General features: G+C 49.1%; 2 protein-coding genes across 3 annotated transcripts in view; one reads left to right on the top strand and one right to left on the bottom strand.

Annotated features, from left to right (window-relative positions):
- The window catches only part of LOC142814169 (uncharacterized), a 578,033-nt gene that overhangs the window by 297,137 nt on the left and 257,416 nt on the right, over window positions 1-23,480 (top strand). The window lies entirely within an intron of this gene.
- Window positions 16,406-20,006, bottom strand: LOC119185543 (RNA-binding protein MEX3B). Of its 2 annotated transcripts, none has more exons than XM_075891989.1 (3): window positions 19,637-20,006; window positions 17,751-17,969; window positions 16,406-17,647 (listed from the first exon to the last, which is right to left on the bottom strand). In XM_075891989.1, exons 1-3 carry the CDS (start codon window positions 19,860-19,862, stop codon window positions 17,031-17,033), a joined length of 1,062 nt encoding a protein of 353 aa, XP_075748104.1. In that variant the 5' UTR covers window positions 19,863-20,006; the 3' UTR covers window positions 16,406-17,030. The 2 variants fall into 2 exon arrangements, with proteins under 2 accessions (XP_075748104.1, XP_037290419.1); XM_037434522.2 differs by having other exon boundaries at window positions 16,406-17,626.

Here is a 23,480-nt window from a genome sequence, read left to right as displayed (position 1 = left end):
ACCACGCTCCCCTTCGCCACTCCGACGCTCTGTTTCACCACTTCGGCCTGTCTCTCAACTGGCTGCCCAGCGATCGGAAAACTAAACAGTGCAGTTTTTGGAGGGAAAACTGCATCGCGGCGAAATGACCTAAGTCCTCCTGAACGACCGTCAAACATGTTATTGGTAACTGTGGAAGGTGTGCGGGTGTTGGCTTTGGTGGACACGGGAGCAACTATTTCAGTTATGCGTGCCGACTTGTGTTCTCGATTACGGAAAGTGAAGACACCCTACCTTGGATCATCTTTGATTGGGGCCAATGGAGCAATAATTAGACCATCGGCCCAATGTACAGCGCGTGTCTTCATTGATGGTATTCTTCATCACATCACCTTCGCTGTCTTAATTTCATGTGCTCATGAACTAATTTTAGGTTGGGACTTTCTCTCATCAGCATCTGCATTAATTTCTTGCCGTCAACGTGTAGTCGAAATTACCGAGACCGATCACTGCAGCGAACGCGTCGACGAAAAAGCATTGCGTTTCTTCACAGCTTCCGAATCCGTACTACTCCCGGGTCAAGAGCAACTCATCACCATCACTTCTCCGAATATTGCCAATGGTGACGTCCTTATCACCCCTTCCAGCAGCTGCCTAGCTCGCGGCGTTGTAGTCCCCTCCAGCCTGGTGCGGTTCAAAGACAGTGCAGCGATAATCATTGGCCTGAACCCTACCCCAGAGCCCGTCCTTCTACCCCAAGGTTCTGCAGTGTCATGTTATGTGGATACCCAACCGGTTTCTTTGGTCTCTCTTGACGCCTTGACAGCTCAGCCACAACAGGCCCAGTCTGTTACTTCCTCCTCCTTTGCTCCCGGGATAAATCCTGACCTTTCTGCTTCTCAGCGTGAGGCGTTGCTGAATTTGCTCAGGAAACACCAGGCCTCATTCGACGCCAATGCTTCGGCACTAGGACAGACCACAGTTGCACATCATCGCATCGACACTGAAGGTCAGACTGTTGTACGCCGTCGTCCCTACCGAGTCTCCTTGGCCGAGCGCAAAATCATCGAGGAGAACGTGACCGATATGCTAAACAGAAACATCATACGACCCTCTACCAGTTCTTGGTCATCACCCGTTGTGTTGGTACAAAAGAAGGATGGATCGGTACGATTTTGTGTTGATTACCGCGCGCTCAACAAGATTACCCGAAAGGATGTATATCCGATGCCCCGTATAGATGATGCACTTGACTCATTGCAAGGCGCCCAATACTTCTCCACCCTTGACCTTCGGTCCGGGTATTGGCAAATACCAATGGACGAAGCAGACAAAGAAAAGACCGCCTTTTCTACGCCGGACGGTCTTTACGAGTTTAACGTAATGCCATTCGGTCTATGTAATGCTCCCGCCACATTTGAAAGGATGATCGACTCTGTTCTTCGTGGCCTCAAGTGGAAAACTTGTCTATGCTACCTCGATGATATCGTCGTGTTTTCTTCCACTTTCGATGATCATCTGCAACGCCTAGATCAAGTGCTCACATGTCTCTCCAACGCTGGACTTCAACTAAACACAAGGAAGTGCCATTTTGGCAACACAGCTATAAAAGTTCTAGGACATCTCGTTACTAAAGATGGCATCCAGCCCGATCCGGACAAAATTTCCGCAGTCCTCAACTTTCCGCGACCCTTTCGTTCCAAAGAACTACGCAGTTTCCTTGGACTCGCATCGTACTTTCGCCGCTTCATTCGCAACTTTGCCACTATTGCCGCTCCTCTCCACAAGCTCCTTGCTAGTACCGCTTCCTTCGATTGGAATGATCAATGCGAAGCCTCATTCCAAGAACTCAAGCAGGCACTGACATCCCCACCGGTGCTTTGTTATTTCGATGCCAAGGCACCTACGATATTACACACTGACGCGAGTGGACAAGGAATCGGCGCCGTACTGCTCCAGCGCGACCATGCCTTTCGCGAGAAAGTTGTCGCGTATGCAAGCCGCACTCTGACCACTGCAGAGAAGAGGTACTCGATAACCGAACAAGAGTGCTTGGCTGTTGTCTGGTCCATCCAAAAATTTCGTCCGTACCTACATGGTCGACATTTTACTGTTGTGACAGACCACCATGCTCTTTGCTGGTTGTCCACAATCAAAAACTTGTCGGGACGACTTGGCCGCTGGATTCTCCGATTACAATCTTATGACTTTGACTTCATCTACAAGACTGGACGACAACATCAAGATGCCGACGCTTTGTCACGATGCCCTTTGCCGCAGTTTTCGGTGCACGTCACATCCCCTTGTCAAATTGGCTATACGGAGGACGCCTCGTCAATATCATCCATTTCTTCCCTACCTTCATCCACCCGTCCGTCAGCACTTGCTACTCACCAGCGAGCCGATTCTTATTGCACTGACATCATTGGTCGGCTTACCGGTGCTTCGTCTTCCCCTAATGCCAGGCTCCGGAAACAACTCCGACTATTCAAGTTGGAGGACAATGTGCTATATCGATACATTTTGCACCCGGAAGGCCACCGATGGGTTCCCGTCGTACCACGCGCACTACGCACTGAAGTTCTGCGCGCTTCCCACGATGACCCGACGTCAGGACACTTGGGTTACTACAAAACATACGAGCGCATCCGCAGTCGATTTTTCTGGCCAGGTCTTTCCACGACAGTAGCTAAATATATTTCCTCGTGCGCACTTTGCCAACACCGCAAGCGGCCCACTACTGCTCCAGTCGGGACCCTACAACCACTTCCTTGTCCATCAGAGCCGTTCTCTGTCGTCGGAATTGACCTCTTCGGGCCCCTCCCAACTACATCAGACGGCAAGAGGTGGATAGTCACCGCGGTTGATCACTTGACCCGGTACGCTGAGACGGCCTCAATCACTTCAGGAAGTGCTTCGGAAGTAGCAACTTTCTTCTTGAATGCTATTTATCTACGTCATGGAGCCCCTCGTGTCCTTTTGAGCGACCGGGGAAAGGCATTTCTTTCAAGCACGCTCAGTGAAGTTATTCAAGCATCAAAAACAGTTCATAAAACAACATCTAGCTATCACCCGCAAACCAATGGCTTAACGGAAAGATTTCATCGCACGCCGTGTGACATGCTGTCCATGTATATCCGACCGGACCATCGCAATTGGGATGCCATACTACCCTTTGTCACGTATGCATATAATACGTCAGTTCAACGAACCACAGGCTATTCTCCATTTTTCCTAGTATACGGACGCCAACCGACATCACCACTCGACGTTTCATTCTTTTCTGGCCCCGTCAACTCTTCACCATTCGTTTGCGACCAGTTTCTGTCCCGCGTTGCTCGATGCCGTCGTCTTGCCCGCGTAAACACCGAAGCTAGCCAAGAAGATCGCAAACATCGTTACGATGCCACTCACCGCGTCGTTCTCTACCGCCCTGGCGACAATGTACTTCTGTGGACTCCTGCGCGAACGCCTGGCTTATGCGAAAAGTTTGAGTCACGCTATCTTGGCCCTTACAAAGTTATCGAACAGACCTCACCGGTGAACTACCGTGTCACACCTGTTCATGTCCCCACTGACCAACGCTGCCGCGGGACAGAGATTGTGCACGTTTCGCGTCTCAAGCCCTATTGTATGCGTTCCACACCGTAATTCGCGGCCAGGCTGGCCGCTTCCGTCGACGGGGGAAATTAGTGTGAGAATTCATTGTACGTCATCTTCCTCATCTATCAATAACCATCATCAGTCTTCGGCCCGTGCCTCTTCTTGATCGGCGCCATTTTGCTGTTGCTTCAATAAAGCGTCAGCTGCACCGTTGTATTTCAATATATATATATATATATATATATATATATATATATATATATATATATATATATATATATATATATATATATGTGTGTGTGTGTGTGTGTGTGTGTGTGTGTGTGTGTGTGTGTGTGTGTGTGTGTGTGTGTTCTACTTGTGACGAGTTTATGCAATGTTGCTTTTCAGTCTTACTACGTTTGTCTTTTAATAGCATTGCCGCAAGGTTTCGTTTCCGTTATATACATTGTATTATATCATGTACTGTAAGTGCAATTTGTATTCACTTCTCCGCAATATTTTTTGTCATGTCGCGAAACTTACTGGTTTTTTTTTCGCATTTAGCCATCTGTTACTTTCTTTTTTTTTGTCGTTGTTACTTTTTTTTCTGACGGCTGCATTGTTCGTTAATTTGTACGTATTATATATACTCTGTAAGATCCTAATACGCATACTTAAGTGATTTTATTGTACTGTATGCCCCTCTTACCTAATGCTTCTTCCAGGGCATGTGAGGTATTATTAAATAAATAAATAAATAAATAAATAAATAAATATACTGTTGTAGGCATGTGTCAGTGGGGCGTCGCTGCATGTTAAGGAAATGTACCTTGCTATAGCACGCAGTATGCGCCATGGGTGGCCCTTGGTTGTTGAGCGCGAAAAGGTTTGCGAATATGATAATGAGAGACGGCGTAGTGCAGGGCCCCGGAAACTTTGACCGTCTGGTGTTCTTTAACGCGCGTTGACATCGCACAGCCCTGGGACCTCTATCATTCCGCCTCCGTCGAGAAAGTCAGCGCTTGTTCTTGTCTTTATTTCCTCTGTGTACGCCTTGTTTTGTACGCTGCTTGCTTAATGGTTGGAATGAACAACGCTTGTTCGAGTTCATTTTCACCCACTCGCCGCGGTGTGCCATCTTTCTATGTACAGGGTGCCCTAGCTATCTGTAGCCGGAGTTTTTTTTTAAAATATATGCTGACGCACACTACGACGACGAGACCAACTGCATGCTGCTCACTATTGCCAGTAGGACGTCACACTACTTTTCACACTCCTTGATTACTTACTTGGGCATGTTAAAGTAACTAAATTTTGAACCGACGAAGCCAAGCAAGAAATTCCAATGAGCAATCATGTTTTCAAAGCGTCCGATTAGACAGCTTCTAACTTCGTACTTATTAAGCGCACTATGATTACAGCACTCCGTAACGTTCTGCGCACAAACGATATGCTTCCATCGCGGCGGCTGGTGAAAGCGATAAGCAGACGCAGCGCCTGTCTCGCCGCTAGCAAAACTCGCGTCATTGCGTATCCATCATCACCGCCCTGTCGAGGCAGAACACGTGGCCAAATGCTATGGTTTTTTTCCACGCGGAACGTTACGGAGCACTGAAATCATGGTGCGCTATAGCGGGCATGGCAAATGGTTTGCTTTATTTGACTTTTTAGGAGTGAAGCTGCGTTTGCTTGTCTGCCGTACTTGTCTGTCGTAGCACCCCTAGTAGGCGAAGTGTTTACTAGATGGTGCTCGCATTGTTCGAGATGTTTCGACAAACCGAAAAACAGATGGACGGACGGACGCTTAGCCCCACTCATCACCATTCTCTCCGTGGATATGCTGTGGCTTTGTTTTTTTTTATTTTGTGGGTATTGAAATTGAAATTGAAATTTATTCCGCAACAACAAATACATGTTACGAGGAGGGCAGGTAAAAGCTGTGAGAACAGCTTGAGAAGCCCTGACCCCCTAGTACACAGGGTAGCACAGAAAGACGTGCGGCTAAGGACAACCAAAATAAAAGTGTTTCACAATGTGCATTAAAAAAAGAAACAATGAAAGATTACAATGAAAGATCACCGAGGTAGTCGCCAGATCACATTATTATATAAACACTAATCGCAATTTTTTTGGTGATATGCTAGATATATCAATGTTATGTTCCCTAATTATGCGGTTTAGAAGTGTAGGCAGTTGAAACTTTAACATTTGATTTCCGTATTTCGTTCTACATTTTGATATGTGCCACACTTCAGGTTGACGTACATTATAAGCAGGAAAATTTTTCTCTAACCTGGCTATTCTGGCAATCGTATCATTATTTTTCAATAAACCGAACTTATATAAACGGCTTAGTTTATAATCATATATTGATGCAACCTGAATGATGTAGTGTTTTTTAAACAATTCTGCTGTGTGGCTGCGATGTGGTAATTTAGAGGCAAGACGCAAAGCTTTCTTTTGCAAGATGGTAAGTTTGCAAACGTTTACAGTTGTCGTTGTGGACCATACAAGAAAGGCATAATTCAATAATGAAGAAAACAACGAGTTATATATGAGCATGTTCACAGAAACAGGAAAATAGTAGCAATGACGGCGCATGACGCCGATTATACGAGATAGTTTAGTAATAATATGGTTCACGTGATCATCCCATGTCATGTTTTGTGAAAAATACACGCCTAATGATTTAAAACTTTTGACGACTTCAATTTCTAAATTATTTAACGAAATGATGGGAAACTGAACTTGTGTGTGGCGGGGGTGAAATAAAACAGCTTTTGTTTTTTTTATGTTTAGTTTTAGAGAGTTTTCTTGGGCCCATGTGTTAATTTTAGACAGTGCGTTATTCGCTCGGCTACCTAGATCGCTGCTACATCTGCTTGAAAAAAACAAACTTGTGTCGTCAGCATATATAATGTAATGGGCAGATTCATCAATACGAACTATCTCATTAACGTAAAGTATAAAGAGAAACGGTCCCAAAATGCTTCCCTGCGGGACGCCTGTTTTAATGGATTTTGTTGCGGAATGTTTGCCTTGAATTACGACGAATTGAGTTCGGTGTTGCAAGTATGAAGTGATTAATTTGTGTGCAACGCCTCTTATACCGTAATGGTCCAACTTTTGTAGGAGAATTTTATGATTAATGAGGTCAAAGGCTTTTGAGAAATCAAGAAAAAGACCGAGTACCATATTTCGGGATTCAAAATTCTCTAGAATGTATTCTTTTTGTGCCAGTAGCGCGAGCTCAGTAGATTTATTTTTCCGGAAGCCATACTGCGCTGAAGTAATCAAGTTGAACTTGTCAGTAAAAGAGTTCATACGTTTCAAAATTATTTTTTCCAGACCCTTAGAGAATACAGGTAGAATCGATATAGGGCGGTAGTTGGACATGTCATTTCTGGGACCCTTTTTATAGATAACTGTCACTTTTGCTATCTGCATGTTTCGCGGGAAATGTCCTGTGGACAAACATATGTTAAAAATGTAGGCAAGACAGGGTGCTAGTATGTCAATAACATACTTAACAGGTTTCATCTGAATATTGTCCGCGTCAGTGGCTTTGCTATTACTGAGTGTCAAAAATGTCGCTACTAATTCACTCTCTGAAATTGGCTCTAGAAATATTGTTTGGTTATTTCGAATATTCATATATTTTAAAGAAGTACTACTGGTTGTAGGGCCGCCAACTGACAAAAAGAAGTCGTTAAATGCATCAGCTAAATCAGGCCCTTGAATTTCTGTACCATCTTTCACAATTTTGGTTAATTCCTCCGGTGGATTATTAAGCGTACTGTTAATTGCCTTCCAAACGTTTTCTGTACGCCCTTGCGTTGAGTTAAACAGGTTCGAATAATATAGTTTCTTTTCATCACGAAGGCGTTTGGTGACAAAGTTTCGGTGCTTTTTAAATGCTTTGAGGGCTTCAGGGGACTTACTCACAATAAATGCCTTGAACAATTGGTCCCGCTTTCTTATAAGCTTAAGGCATTCTTTATTTACCCAAGGTTTCCGACTTTTTTTAGATGTTTTAAATGACTTTAGGGGAAAACATTGAAGGTATATTTCGGTGAACTTGTTCATAAATAAATCGTATGCCAAATTGGCGGCACTCGCTGCGAACACATTGCTCCAGTCGGTTCTGCCTAAGCGCTCTCTAAAGAGGGTTAGTGTTTCAGGATTTATAAGTCTATAGGAAAATTCTGCACGCACTTGTTTGGGTACGTTATTGAGTTGGTTAACAAACATAAATATAGGCATGTGGTCACTAATATTGTGAATCAAAGTGCCAGCCGTAACAAGGGAAGTGTCAAAGTTTGTTATAAAAAGATCTAAGAGTGTTGATGACTGTGAAGTGATTCGCGTAGGAGCCGTTATAACATTTTGACAATAATGCGAGCTTAACATTGATTCAAGTTCTAATTTAACACTGCTCTCAGCTAACATGTTGATGTTGAGGTCACCACCTAAAATCAAGGCATATTTTTTTTCACTCACAAATTCTAACAGTGAGTCTAAAAAAGAAAAAAACAAACGGACATTATTTGATGGAGGGCGGTAACATACACAAAACACTGATGTACCACATCTAACAGTGAGTATTTCATATAGAGGAGAAATGCAGGAGAATTCAGACATCAATTCACAGTCTATTTTACTTGAGATTAGCATAGCTACGCCACCACCCCTTTTGCCTGTGCGGTTCATGTAGTATGATTTATAAGTTGGAAACGTAAATACATCATCTTCCGAAGCAAACCACGTTTCCGAAAACATCACAACGTCAAAACTTACTTGTGCTTCACTAAAAAAATATTCGAGCTCATCCTGTTTATTCCTTCCCGACCTAAGGTTGAAATGAACGCAACTGAGGCTTTTTTCACAACAAGTGTCATACAAGTTTTTAAGATTAATAAGGTCTATAGGTGCGGTTAAGGGAAACATGTTAAGACGAGTATCAAAAGAATATCAGGAAGTAACAATGCAATGCGGGGTAACAGTATCACAGCTTATCAAGGTCACCCAAACGACGAATGACAACCGCGCTATCACCCTCTCTTTTCCTAACGAGAATCTTGCCGTTGCAGTGCCATGAAAAACGATAGCCATTGTTCTGTGCCCAGTCTTTTGCGCTGCGCAGCAGCTCTCTGTTTTGCTGGGTCATGTTTTCAGTGATCGAAACACTCGAAGCATCTCTTAGGGCTTTCCGCTTTCCTAGCCACTTATCACGAATTGATTGCTGGGCAAATCGAACTATAATTCCGGGTGTTTTGTTTGGCTTTGCCGGAAGTCTGTGGATAGCGGCGATGTCATTCCCAGTCAGCTCTGGCAGGTTAGCAATCTTGGCCACATCATTCAACTTACACAGCAAATTCTCGTCTGGCGTAACCCGGATGCCGTGAACTTCTATGTTTAGTCTCCGACTACGAAACTCGAGATCATTCACCGTAGCTTTCAGTTGTTGAATATCACCTGAGGTGCAGTCCGCCTCTAATTTCCCAACGCGTCTGTTTAAGCTACTAATGTCCTTTTCCTGCTTAGCTTGACAGTTCAAGATGTCATCGTACTTTTGTGACAACAGCTGGATTGAGTCCTTAATCTCACCAACCTGAGCCGGCAGCCCTGCTAAAGCATCAAGCCTCCTAGTTATATCTGCCAGGCAAATGGTTAACTCAGAGTCCATGCTAGTTTTCTCCCCACTTTTCGCTTTAGATGAACGGCAAGCAGCGCATCGCCATGCCCTGCGACCGCTCTCTCCTTTAGTCTTAAATGTCGTCTCCGACCAGCCAGAACAACTGCCAACATGGTAAGAGGACTCACATTCGTTGCACTTCAGGACACGCCCATCACAGGGGAGGGGCTCATCACAAGACTGGCACGTGCTTGTCATGGTACGTTGTCCAGGCATTCACAGTAGCACTCAGTTCACACTCAATTCGGGAGCATTCAATTAGGAAAAAGGCACATTTTGCACAGAGAACTCAGCAAAGCACTGAAACACGGTGGCAACGGCGGTAGCGGTAAGGCGGTATTGAGAAATAAGCGAATTTACCAACCTGGGTAAGCAAAAAGAGCTGATTAGGCGAACGTCCTTTCACCGCCGCCGTCGCCACCCGTGTGTCCAGGTACGATGTCGACGCCGGAAACACGTAAACACTTCCGCAGGCTCAGTGACGTCAAGATGTGATTCCGTAGCCACGGCAACCGTTTTCAGGTAGTCTAATGAATGGAGGAAATTTGAACGTTGTAAAGGAGCGCCGCTTTGATAAATGGCTCCAGCGCAACGATTCCAACAAGGCAGGAACCCTAAAGCACCGGCCGCCGAAATGCAGGACACCAACCTGGGTAAGCAAAAAGAGCTGATTAGGCGAACGTCCTTTCACCGCCGCCGCCGCCACCCGTATCTGTAGTAAGTAGCACACTAATACCCAAGTTAGATAAAAACTGCCATAATCGGGTGTTTTTCAAAAAGATATACAACTTTCTCAGTGGAATATAATTGATTGATTCACATGTGGGGTTTAACGTCCGAAAACCACCACATGATTATGAGAGACGCCGTAGAGGAGGGCTCCGTCATTTCGACCACCTGGGGTTCTTTAACGTGCACCCAAATCTGAGCACACGGGCCTACAACATTTCCGCCTCCATCGGAACATAGTGGAATATATTTTGCTTAGCTTCGTTACCTCAAAAAGTTGGTTAACTAAACATGGCACTTAAGAAGAACACGCATACGAAATAGTGCCACGTACTTCCAGGCAATGGCCAGCAACACGAATTTGGTCGCGTCGTCATATTTTTAAAATATGGCAAGCGATAGCTGGGGCCTAAGAGGAAGAGTTTTCACATTCCCGGAGGAGGCGAGAATATATATGGCGACAGAAAGACTTATCGAGAGTAGTAAGACGACAATAAACAAAAGTCTGTTATATTATAAAGCTTTCATTTTCTTCATGCTTACGCCTACGTCCAGCACTTATTTTGCACAAGAGCCGTGCGAATGCCACAATTTTCCTCATCCTGTTCTTCGTTCTCAACGTGGCCACGGCCTCAGGCTCCCTAGTTGTCACTGTCCCCTGATCGGAATTTTAAAAAGACTGAAAAGTAAAGCAACGGCCATAAACAGTACTTAGTGAAATAGCTGCAAGACTGGATGGCCAACAGTCCGTTGCCAAGGAATAAGAGCCTAAGCCACGCTCTTAAAAAAATATCCCTGGCTTGCGCCAGGGGGAGTCTGCGCCCCATGAGGCAGCCCGGAGAAGGCCCAAGCCTCACAGTGCCTCCCCCCTTACTCTCCGCCTGTGGCTGGAGCACCCTGTGTGGTTCTGCCTTCTCGGCGCTTACGGACTGAAGCGCTTAAATTTTGTGCCAGAACTAGGTCCCTGACGCACGAGCGCAAATCAATTACCTTGCGAAAGTTACGCGCGATGTCGCTGTGTTCAGGCATTCGTTCGCTGCGGTGGAGCAGTGGCCACGGTGCTCGGCTGCTGACCTCGAAGGTCGCGGGTTCGATACCAGCCGCGGTGGTCGCATTTGATGACGATTAAAACTTATTTTGGTCCTGAGAAGACGCAGGGGAGGCCCCGCGCCACCCGGCTAATCCCACGTAGGGAACCGTCAAGCCGATCTTGGCGCCCCGTTCACGGGCACTCTGGACGGCCATGGTTTGGTCGTGAGGTTCGGGGCTGCTGTGCAAGAGCGCTGCCGACCTGTCCTCGTTGAAGACGGAGCCGATGGCTTCACATTTGCACAACATCGATGGAGACGAAGTGGTATAGAGGCCCGTGTGCTGTGCGATGTCGGTGCACGATAAGGAACACCTGATAATCAAAATTTCCGGAGCACACCACTAAGGTGTTTCCCCATAATTGTATCGTGGTTTTTGGAAGTAAAACGCCAGATATTATTTTATTACCGTGTTCGGAAATTTGCATAACAGCGTGCAATGCAGTGAGCCCTTCGTCGTCGCGCCGCAGACCAAAACTACCTCGGCAATCACGCGCGCGCTGGAGGCAACGGTACCGTAAAACGAATCACAACTTGGAAGAACGAGGTTCGGGTGGTTCAGATCAGAGATTGCAGCGATCTCGTTTTGCCAACAACTGACGACGCGCGTGGAAGCAAAGCACAGCTGCCACGTGGAACACCATTACGTGTATCAACGCGTAATGGTGAGAACGCCAAGGAGGTTATACTCAAAATTGATGAACACGTACCTTCAAGCGTGTCGTGCGGGGGCGGAAACACAAGTAGAGAGAAGGGCACCTTCTTGATCTAAAGTGAAGGCTTGCAAGGCAGGTGCGGCCGAGTGTCATTTTGAAATAAGACAGTATCATCATCATCAGCCTGACTACGTCCACTGCTGGACAAAGGCCCCTCCCATGTTCCGCCAGTTAACTCGGTCCTGTGCTTTGTTTAGCCTGCGAGTCCACACCGAACGTCAATGCCTCTGAAAAAGGCAATCTGTGTCAACGCCAGCAACCGAGCCCGCCTTACGCGACCAACTCAACGACTTCATCAAGCGGCGGCGGCGGTCTGTCACGCAACGCACCGCGAGCCCGTTGAAGCTATCGGCGCCTTCCAGTCTGGCGAGTCTTACGCAATGCGGGGGGGGGGGGGGAACGTCACTCGTCCTTGGCTGCAACCACGCGCAGCAATCGGCGCCTTCGAGTCTGGCGAATCTTACGCAATGCGTGGCAACATCCCTCGTCCTTGGTACAACCACGCGCAGCGGCGGGCCCCACTGGAAAATTCCGACGTCTGGCCAGCGGCGCTTCTGGTTGGACGTTTGGTTACTCAAAGAATTCACCCGGTGCCTAAAAAAATTGCCCGCAGCTTCCCTCGGGGGAACACTGAGGAGGATGCGGAGCATATAATTGGTTAACGGGGTGTTAAAGTGCGACTTACTTGGGTCGATGGCTAAATTGGTTAACGTGGTTGTGAAATGGGGTGTTAAATTGCGACTTACTTGGGTCGATGGCTAAATTGGTTAACGTGGTTGTAGGAGGGGGTGTTAAATGAGTGAACACGTACACACGTATGCGAAAGGGCGGCGCTGGTCGAAGGGACGTCGATCATTGTGTTTGTGGATTCGTTGGAATTCATTTCACCGCGACCTTGGACGTCGACGCGCCGTACAAACCAACCGACGAGCGGCAACTGAGCGAGCGAGCGCCGACCTTGAGTATATATACAGCGCGACGGCGCATGCACTGTCAGCTGTCGAATGTTCGAGAAGGGGGAGAAGCGCAACGGCGCATGCGCGCGCGTCAGCTGCCGATGTTCTCGAAGCGCGACGGCGCATGCGCGCTACATTATACAGCTAGCGAATGTTCGTGAAGAGGAGAAGCGCACGCGGTGTGTAGAGGAGGAAGGGTGCACAGATGGAGGAGGAGTGAAGCGCGCGCGGTGTGTAGAGGAGGTAGGGATGCACAGATGGTGGAAGAAGGAGGAGGAAGCTTGCGGACGGCGCCGCACTACAAGCCTCGAGTATTAGATGCTCCGCATCTAAAAAAAAAAAGCCCTGCGGAGCGTCACAAGCAGCTGACCTATACATGAGAGAAGCCTCTCGTCGGTTCGAGCCCCTTGGCAGCGGCGAGTTTCGTGGCGCCCATCGTAACCTCGTCGGCGGTGCGCCTCGTAACAGCTTGCGAGAGAAGACATCTCGGCTCTTCGAGTCTCTAAACTGTCGGTCCCAGTGCCGAATTTGCAACGCCTCTATTTCTATGCTGTACATAAACCTTGCCTTAACTCACCGTTGTCTCGTCCGCTCGTCTATCAGCTCAGCGCAGAAGCAGTCGCGAGCTGAGAAAACTACGCTACCAAACGGCTGGTGACAGTTTCGGCGGAATTCGGAGCAGTGGCGCCTTCGGGACCGTGTTGTCGTTGCCGCCTTCGTGACAGCTTGCTGCTGCCAATTTATACCCGCAAACTTCTTAATCTCATCTGCCCACCTAACCTTCTGTCTCCCCCTAACCCGCTTACCTTCTCTGGGAATCCAATTAGTTACCCTTAATGACCAGCTGTTACCCTGTCTACGCGCTACATGCCCGGCCCATGTCCATTTTTTCTTCTTGATTTTCACTATGATATCCTTAACCGCCGTTTGTTCTCTAATCCACTCTGCTCTCTTCATCTCTCTTAAGGTTGCACCTACCATTTTTCTTTCCGTTGGTCGCCGGTATAGCGCACTACAAACCACAAGAGAAACACGAAAGGACGAGCACTCGTCGCTTGTGGTTTTCAGTGTGCTTTACCGCCTCCTATCGTGGATTACCAACTAGCCCAATCTTCCACTCACCTAAGTCATTTTGAGCTTGCGAGAAAATAAGATAATAAATAAAAAATTCGGGGGGGGGAGGGTCCGGTTTGTGTTACCCCCGGGCCACGTCACTGTGCGTGATTGCCAGTTAAGAATAAAGAGTGCACCATCGGACACAACTGTAAAATAATAGCTTCTTTTCCCGCAACCAGGAATTTGCTTTTGTATGTAGAGTTGTTCACGCGACGTCACAGACTGGTTCTGGGCACCCAGACTAGGCGGTCACCGTGATTATTTTATCTCGTTAGACAGTGTCAGTACAGGGCACGAGACGCTGTCGTTCTGTCCCCGCTTCATTGTGTTAGCTAGCCCCGCCAAGGGTGAACACAAAGGAACGCAGGGGTGGGGTACCGGCACTAATCTTATGGCACAGTTCTTTGCTCCGCCAGTTCGAGTAAGAGGGCACGTGGTCTCTCAACCAACTGGCACCCAGAGAGGGTGGCCACGGTGACGTCATTGGACACATTGTACAGCTCCAGTTGATTCCGAACTTTATATTTTACAACTTAAACCCGATTTTGAGCGTTTCATTTCCGCTTACGACTGTTTCGAAATCACGGCAAATATTTCCGATTATCAGTTGCCCGACTCCTACCAAACGCGCAAATTTCTCATATATATATATATATATATATATATTGTCACGTTACAACGTAACTGTAACCTGCTGATAATGGCACACAAGGACGTCAAACTGATTCGAACAACGGCAGTATGACTATTGTTTTTCTCTGCACGCGCATCTTTGTTGTCCTCTTCTGAACAGCGGCACATACAAGCATACCAGCATCTGTGGAAATAAGTTTCAGAACTTGTACAAGTGCAATATATATATATATATATATATATATATATATATATATATATATATATATATTACGCGCGTTGAGCACACAATGCAGCATTTTTTTTTATTTTCGGTCTATATGGTCTAAAAGGTAGCATGTTGCGAATGAAAATTGCACCCGATGACCTAATAAAAAAAAAAGTCTTTTTTTTTTTTTGTAGTGGTGTGACGCAATATGCGAGCGTATCCGTCGACGCGTTTCGTCCACGATGTTTTGCGCGAGATGGTGGCCGCTTTTCGTGCCACGAGGGACGACGTTCGGGCGGGACCTCCTGGGTTTCTTCCATTACAGGTGGGGTGTTTACTCCCATCGAAACCAGCCGGTAGCAAAACCCGCGTCCTCGCGCTAGCAGTACCACGGCCGCCGGATATGCAGTGCCCACAAACCAGTTCTCGCTACACAACACCGCTTTTACATTAAACCTACGCGCGCGTCTCAGTAATCTTCGAGAACTATTTTTCCGCTATAGCTTTTATTAAAGTGCGCGGCATTTTTTTTTAATAATTTTTTACAACGCAAGCCACCTACTTTCTTCACCTCCACGCACGTAAGCAGTGTGGAAAAGCCTCGTTTCTGTACTCGGGCTTTTCAGGTTTTCAACCATGGCTTCAACCGACGCACGCAAGCAAGCTTACGGAGACTCGAGAGGCAACGCCTGAACGTAATTCTTCCTCCAAAAGATAATGGCCGCGTGAATCTTCGGCTCGACGCGGCCACCAGCTGCAAACAAGTCGCTCGAATGCAAAGCGCCAGCAGGCACATTTTGCAGCCGATTATCGCGATTGCGCGTGGAGCAGACGAAGTCGGTCCTTTTGCGCAATTATGAACGCATCTGGGAAGTTTAGTGCATTCAAACTTTACTATGACAACTGTACACACGATGACCTATTATGCGGAGGCCGAATGCACATCACGAAATGCGACGAGTCTCTGGCATGCATAGGTGCCCCGAACGTAGATAGATATGTGGGGTTTAACGTCCCAAAACCACTCTATGATTATGAGAGACGCCGTAGTGGAGGGCTCCGGAAATTTAGACCACCTGGGGTTCTTTAACTGCCCCGAACGTAAAACTGAGCAAGTGACTTGATTGACATGTGGGGTTTAACGTCCCAAAACCACCATATGATTACGAGAGACGCCATAGTGGAGGGCTCCGGAAATTTTTACCACCTGGGGTTCTTTAACGTGCACCCAAACCTGAGCACAGGGGCCTACAGCATTTTTGCTTCCATCGAAAATGCAGCCGCCGCAGCCGGAATTCGATCCCGCGACCTGCGGGTCAGCAGCGGAGTACCTTAGCCACTAGACCACCGCGGCGGGGCAACTGAGCTGTGGCCGAAGTCTTGCAAAACAATTTATAAACGGAAATGACAGAACCATCATATGGCTCATTTCTATTAATAATGAAATGCTTCTCTGAGAGCATGCTAGCATACAATTTTGTGTAGCTTGGTCATACCTCACGTGCTCCGATGTACTCTTCAGCCACTTGTACACAGATTCAAAACTCTTATGCCATGACTCAGCTGTACGAAGATGCAGGCACTCTGTCCCATCAAACAGAACTGTGAATATTGCAGAAGAACACCATGAAACGGTGTGTGTGGTAAGCAGGCCCTTGAACCCACAGCCAGTGCACACACACGCAGAAAGACAGCCAGGCTCCATTCGTACATATTTATTAACAAGTAATATCATCTCGGAACAAATAAAATGAGGGCGATCTCTATAAAACCACTTGGCAATGTTTGTGCATAAACAAGATATTCTCGCATGGAGAGAGTAATAAAATACGAACCGATTGAATCTCAAAAGGTCGGATATAGCCACTGTGTATATGGATACTCTCGTCAGTAGTAGTAATAAGTATGAGCCTACGCACAGGTATTGCTAGGGTAGCCGCGCGTTGCGAGCCTGCCTGAGTGACAGGCTCGGGCGCGCGGCACGTAGCTCAAAATAGAGTCTTCTCTTGGGGAGTGGGCCCCGTAAGTACGCGCACACAAGACGCTTCATAACACCAAAAATACATATCTCCATCTTGGGGACATTTAAAATTTGAATAATAAAATATATCGGGGATTCCGGCGGGAAGCAAACAGCTCTCTGGGCAACACAAGTGAACAACTGAAGGAGCGCCGCCAACAGGACGTTGCATACGATTATTGCCTGCCGGGACGAGCTGGCAGCTGCTGGGTCTCAGTGAGCAACTGGAAGACTACGCGAACCGCGCAAAACTATAGTACACGACAGGTGAGGACACGAGGAGGGGACACAAAACAAAATAATGTCTAGGAGTAGATGCGCATTGCGTGCGCGCACGGCTGGTTGCACACGGGGCATAGGGGCTCGAGCTTGCCGCACACCCGGTTGGCGCATTCCATGCAGAACATGTTGTGACCGCAGGGAACCAGAGCTGCCACCACCTCGCTCTCAAAGCAGACCACGCAGTCGCGTTTGCCCCTCTTGGGGCCCGAGCCCAGGGAGTCGGTCGGTGAGCTCGCAACGCTGTCGCCATGGGCTACCGCTCGACCGTCCCAGGGTAGGCCCGCGGGGTCGAAAGTCGGAGAGTCCCCGAGACCTTCGTCCGACTCATACGCGTAGCCGTACATCTTGGGTGGGAAGCCAAACACCTCCGAGAACTCCGAGGGCTCCTCCTCGCCAAGCCCACCGCCTGTGCGCATGGCTATGTGCGCCTCGATCTCGCGTTTGGCTGCCTCCACACTTTCCGGCAGGCCCGTCACCTCAAACACCGGCTCTTTGTCTCTGCTAGGGGTGACGATGTATGTGTTGGTCTGCTGCTGAATGCGCTTGATGGTGGCTCCTTTGGGTCCGACTACCAACCCGACCACTCGGTACGGCACTCGCACCTGCAATGTCGTCTGGCCTGCATGACACATTTCGTCGCCTGTGAAGCATTATTCCATCATTATTACCACATGAACTTGCTCATCTGTTCACTGCTATCATGACAAAGAAATCGAACTTTTTATTGAAGACATGCTACCCACCTGGAATGTTAGAGTTGGGGCCTGGGGCCAAGCTGCCATTGAGGTGGTTCTTCCGCTGCGCCCGAATCTGGCTGAAGTGCTCAGCTGCTGAAAGAATCTCTCGCTTTGCTGCTGCAACATCCTCTTTCCGTCCGGTGACCACAAACACCGGCTCTTCTCCCCGCACTGGTGTTTTTATGTACGTGTTGGTCTTGGCCCGAAGAGCCTTGATCTTGCAGCCTGGATTCACACAAAACACTTTGTAGCAACACTCACGGGTAGGGAAGAAGAGGTAAATTTTTAAGTTATGGTTTAGCAGCAATGTGATGTGATGCAGGCAGTGAGTGATAGTGAAGGATTTCATTCCGCTTCACATGAAGGCTGTGCACAAAAATGACATTATGTATCGCTGATCAAGGTCCTTAAAAAGCAATATTCACAATTCAAGTTAGTCTACATAAACAAAGTGAGCGATGATATACAGTGTTTCATGGTGCAAGGGCGAGTGGTGATCAAAGAGCCCCAGTACACAAATTGAGCAGCCTGCATTCCCTACACAGCTCAAGTGCCGTGCATCACATTCACTGCAGTAAATGTAAGTTTAGAGTTTTGTGTCGCAGAAGACGCTTTTTAATACTCGCTATAGTGACACAACTGTTAAACTGATCATCTGTCAGACTAACTGCCACCAATTTTTATGCTGTCACGGTCAACCCTCGCGGCATTTTTTTTTTTTTTGCACATGAAATCAAGTATTATCAGCCACTGCTTCACAGGTAAGCTTCGTCAGACTTCATTCTATTTTCTGGTCCGAAAATCTGGGAGTATTGAAGAATTTTTTTTTCCTTTAGTAACACCGGTTTTTTTTTTTTTTGAGCTAGTGATTACACTACTCTTACATCACCGTGTTTGTAGGGCAGAAAAGGACCAGCCACCCATGTTTGCAAGCGCAAAATTCGTCGTCGTACAATCCACGAACAAGAGTAAGCATCCGATAATTCATCGGGTTCAGCGTGGCTACGATATGATTACGGGGCATGCTGCTGCGGGGCACTCTCCCCCAATTTAATTTACACAGCCTGGGAATCTTAACGTGGACATAAATCCGCACAAAGACCGCACATGGGCATTTACATCCACCCAAATGCGGCCGTCACTGCCGGGAATCGCACACGCGCCCTGAAACTAGACAGCACGACACCTAACGTGCCAAGCTACCGCGGCGAACCCGGGCGCATCACGTCTCGAGCTTGCTCGAGCAAGCAGACACCGTTGGCCAGCTCCGCAAAACAGAGAGCGTCTGCTCACGGCGCGGAAATCGCTGGCGTCAAAACAATGCTCGCAGACCCATGCGCGGCATCTGTCACTCGAAGCGTGCGAACTATCAGGCCGAGTTCGCCGGTAAGCAGCCAAGCGTTTTGGCGGTCGGGTGACGCCCGGCGGTGGAGCAGCCGCGGAGTTGAAGCCGCAGAAGAAAGGCCTGCGGTTCGAGGTGCTCTAAAAGTAGCGCGTCCAGAATAGCTGCCGCGCGGCATTGGCTGTACAAAGGCAGCACCGCGACTGAAGCCGCCGGAGACGTGCTAAGCCTACGCGAATCAGACAAAGGCCCGTCGGCGTGCTTTGGGGAACTGCGGCCCAAAATGCGCCCGAGGCGCGCACAAGGGACCGGCGCGACCAGAGAAGCCGGAGCGGAGCGGCCGCCGGAGAAGGAAGCGCGAAAGGGACAGGATGCGAGGCGCGCAACAACAAAGGACACCGGGGATTTAAATGTGGCCGTGCCCACGTTGTTGGACGCAACCAGGGCTCGCCGAGAACGGACCCCGGAGGACGACGGCGTGCCCGCTCGCATCTTTGGCGCTCCAAATATAGCGAGCGGAGAAGCGAACAAAGACAACAAAGAGGCTCACCTTGCCGGCCGACGATCTCCGCGACGTGCTCTGAACTAGGCACAGGGACGCACTCTGTCGTGTTCTGGCTTTTTTTGTTCCTCGTGTCCGCTTCCAGGTTCGGATGCAGAGAGTCATTTTCGTTGTTCAGTCCCAGCATGGAGAGCTCGAGCGCTAACTGCAGCGCTCGTTGGTCTTCGAGACCCCCGCTGCTGCGCTCCATCTCGGGAAACAGACTAGCAGGCATCACAGGGGCCCTTGCAGGTCGTACAAAACGTGTATAGCGGTGTTCGTATCAAAAGAATACAAAAATAAAGTTACACTTTGCACAGAGAGGCGAAAGCCCGGCGCACAACCAGAGTCGTGCCTCCCCGAGCACAACCTGAGCCGCACTGGTCGCGCCCGGTACGTTCAATCGCAGCCCGCGCTCTTCCCACAGCGACGCCGCCGATCGTGACGTCAGGCGCAAAGCGGCGCTGCCGTCAGTGGTGAGTACACATAGTTGCGGAGGCCACTGACAACGCTGCGCTCGCGCGATCAACAAACACTGCCGAGTGCGGCGCGCAAAGCCGTCTGGCCGCCCGTCCGAAAACGCAGCCAATCGCGGCGCAGCATTTCTCTCTCCCAGCGTTTTTGCGCCGCCTGAACGCAGTCGCTACCCTGCCATGTGCAGTGTTCAGAGCGTCTGGAGAAGGCGTGCCTGTTGTGATGAACGACGTTTCGGTCTCCTTTGTCTCACCGGAGGCGACGCTCTCTAGCGAAACTTCAGGAAAGATGCTTTTTCCGTGCGTGGTTGTGAGCCGCATCCTTCGCTCATGCTCCTTTCTGCGGCGAAGATGACATAAGACTCCGGCCGCACTAGCCTTGGGATAATTGTAGCACCTTTCTGTTTTGCACAATGAAACACAGCTGCTATACCGCAGCCAAGCGAATTTCGCCGTTTTCCGTCTCGGCAGTCACGCTGGCTCCATTTATCTATTCGTGTCTGTGCGGAGTGTTAAGAACCCAAGTTTTGGCACCTGATGGCCTAAAGAAGGGAATAATCGGAAACGGCTCAATGGGTTCGGCCGTTTCAACGACGGAAAGCTTACAATGGCACCAGGCCTTGGCCGTGTGTGGCATCACTTTCGGTGGGAACTGGGTTGAAAGCGGAGAATTCCACTCTCTTTTTTGGCGATTTTTATTTTTCGCTTTTCCGTTCTCTCCGGCTGCGTACATTTTCTTCTCGCAACCTGGTCCTCCCGGCTTCCTGTCGCCTTGCGAGAAGAAAGACGCCTCGCAAGAAGAAGCGGGCACTGCTCTGCCCGACGGGGGCATCGCGCCACGCCGAGCGTGAAGCGGCAGTTCGTGCGCGCCCCTTCGCCCCCTCTCCTGATGACTCCTCTCCCCTTCTTGGGACCCGCCGGGGGTGTCTGCACCAAAAACTAACAAAAAGAGGCTGCAACGGAACAAGAAGAACGTGTTGGTCGATCAGCAGCACTGTTGGAATTTGTGGCGGACCGAAAAGGGACAAGGCAACAGCGAGCAACGCCACCGGATACGATGGGCAGCAGTTTTCTAAGCACCAAAACACAAATCTATCTCGGGACAGGTTTTTTCGGCCCTCCTAACGTCCAGTAAAGCAAACGTGGTGCGGCAACCCCGCAAGTGGCAAGCGAGCGTTATTAACCGTGTTCATGCTAACAATCAGCAGGAACAAAGAGAACCGGTTGGACGCTGCCCGCCAGCGTAAGAAAAAACTGTCGAGGACTCCGACCCTTGAACCCACTACGCGCAGGTTCATTCGTCCAGACCACTCGCGGATTTCCCGAGAATGCGCGATTAATGGTGGCCTCGTCAAACCGCGCTCCTTTAATATTTACCCGGTCGATCACCACTTGGGCTGACGTCCCAGCGGCCGCGTTTTGAGCTCTGGTGCGTTTAGAGACATGTGTTGTTCCTGACAATGTTCGAGCAGCCTGTTCCACCGACTGACTGAACCAATCGTGACATGCAAATCTGAGATGGCCGCGCGTGTCCTTGAGCTGGATGGCTGCCGAACATCAGCGACGGGGGGTGCAGCAGCAGGTTGGGGAGGGGCGGACTGCTGCCCTTCTCGGAACTTCGATCAGAGGGGGGCAGCTGAAGGAACTCTTCCGACGGAAGAGGGCGCCGGCTGAAAGGGAGCGTCTCTCGTGGAGGAAGCGGCCGCACTTTCGCCGGCCAAGAATGCAGCCGAGGAGGACGAGCAGACGCCCCGCGAAGGCCTTGAACTTGCGAAGCCGACGGCCATTCAAGAGGCCGCCGCCTCGCCTGGACGCCGGATGCATGGGCTCCTCCTCCTCCTCCGCGCGTGTTGTGCTCGGAGCGGCGGCGCAGGTGATGGCTGCTGCGGTCGCCCCAGGTCCAGCAACAGCTGGGCGCTGATAACACGCGCACAGAGCATTGCGAATCCATCAGTCAGTGCCGAAAAACACCCGCCTACACCGGAAAGGATGGCTGCCAATTGGCGGATTAACAGACACAATAAATGATCCGTCAGAGTAGGGATCGAGAAATATTGTGAGCCAATTGACGAGGTTTACTCCAACTATACACCTCGGCAAGTGAAGACCATCTTAAATTGGCGCAAATGAGAAGATCTCAACCACTCTCGAACGAGTCAGTCTAAGAGTTCGGCGAGGGGGGGGGGGCACTGTTGTTGCACGGAGCCCTTCATATTGTAGCGAGTAAATGTTGCTGTTAACAATATTCTAGCTCAGAAACGAACGTCATCGCGGCCTCTCCGTTCGGTCAGTAGTATTTGTTCCGGAAAAGATTCGCACCGTACTGCGCAAGGCAGGGAGGAGTGCCAGCTTCCGAATGGGGAGGTGTGGAGCAGAACACCGACACATCGTTCTAGCTGCCACAGCCGCGTGTCGCATTGGACAAAAAGCCACAAACGGGAGCAGGGGCGCCATTCATCGGCGGCAGCGCGGGAGCAAGCCGCGGTTCTTTGTTGAGGGAAAAGAGGCAATTCCTCGGAAAAATGCGGCACCGCGCCGGCGTAAAGAAAAACAAAGTCGCTGTCACAATTGTCCTGAGATGTGGGGTGGGGCCCTGTGTGAATAGGGCAAACATCGCATTCCGCAATTTGCATTCTCCGGACACTGCGCCTTCTTTTTCACAAAACGCATATGTCGCTCAACGTATGTTGCCGTCTCGGAGGAACTGGTTCAGCAAAACTGCCCCGCTTTTTTTTTTTTTTGCGTGTGCCGAAAGATGCATTGTGGTGGCTATCATCAACGGCTGTTTGGTTATCCCACCTTCCAGCGGTGTGGCAGGGCCACGCAGCTTCACACGGCTCGCCAGAGCACGTATAAATGCACCGTCACATACCGTCTATACGTCATATAGCACGTCATCAGCAGCGATGGCAGTGCATATTGATTCATTGCGACAGCGCTAGAACGAATACAAAGGACAGGATGAAGACAGGACATGCGCCGTACTCACATTACGGCAGTGCTAGGACAAATACGAAGGACAAGATGAAGACAAGATATGCGCTTGTCTGGTCTTCATCTTGTCATTTTTATTCCTTCTGGTGAGGCCGTAATACATGAGTTATTAACCCGCACCAGCTGACCCACGGGCCACCTTGTTCAGTTCATGCCCCCTTCCTTCCAGCTCCCGTGAGGAAAAGAGAAGTGATTGGTGGGGGGGGGGGGGGGGGGCGAAGCTTATAAAGTTTATTTATTCATCTATTTAATTGATTATATTAATCTAGTTATTGACTAGAGGTAGGTGAGGCGTGGTTGTAGGCGATATTGAAAAGAAAATACACAAACAGAATAGCTGGAGACCGTATAAGCGCCAAAACAAAAAAAAAGAAGTGAGTTTTCAT

This window comes from Rhipicephalus microplus, chromosome 1 (genome assembly GCF_043290135.1).
Source record: "Rhipicephalus microplus isolate Deutch F79 chromosome 1, USDA_Rmic, whole genome shotgun sequence".
Classification (NCBI taxonomy): Eukaryota; Metazoa; Arthropoda; class Arachnida; order Ixodida; family Ixodidae; genus Rhipicephalus; species Rhipicephalus microplus.
Note: the sequence above shows the minus strand (reverse complement) of the source record. Positions and strands in the feature narration are given on the sequence as shown.

Excerpts from the sequence above, each read along its gene's own strand:
- LOC119185543 (XM_075891989.1), bottom strand. The coding sequence starts at position 19,862 with ATGCCTGCTAGTCTGTTTCCCGAGATGGAGCGCAGCAGCGGGGGTCTC. Across the intron at positions 17,970-19,636 it reads GGAGATCGTCGGCCGGCAAG|GCTGCAAGATCAAGGCTCTT; the intron begins GTGAGCCTCTTT and ends GTGTGAATCCAG. Across the intron at positions 17,648-17,750 it reads CCCCAACTCTAACATTCCAG|GCGACGAAATGTGTCATGCA; the intron begins GTGGGTAGCATG and ends AATGCTTCACAG.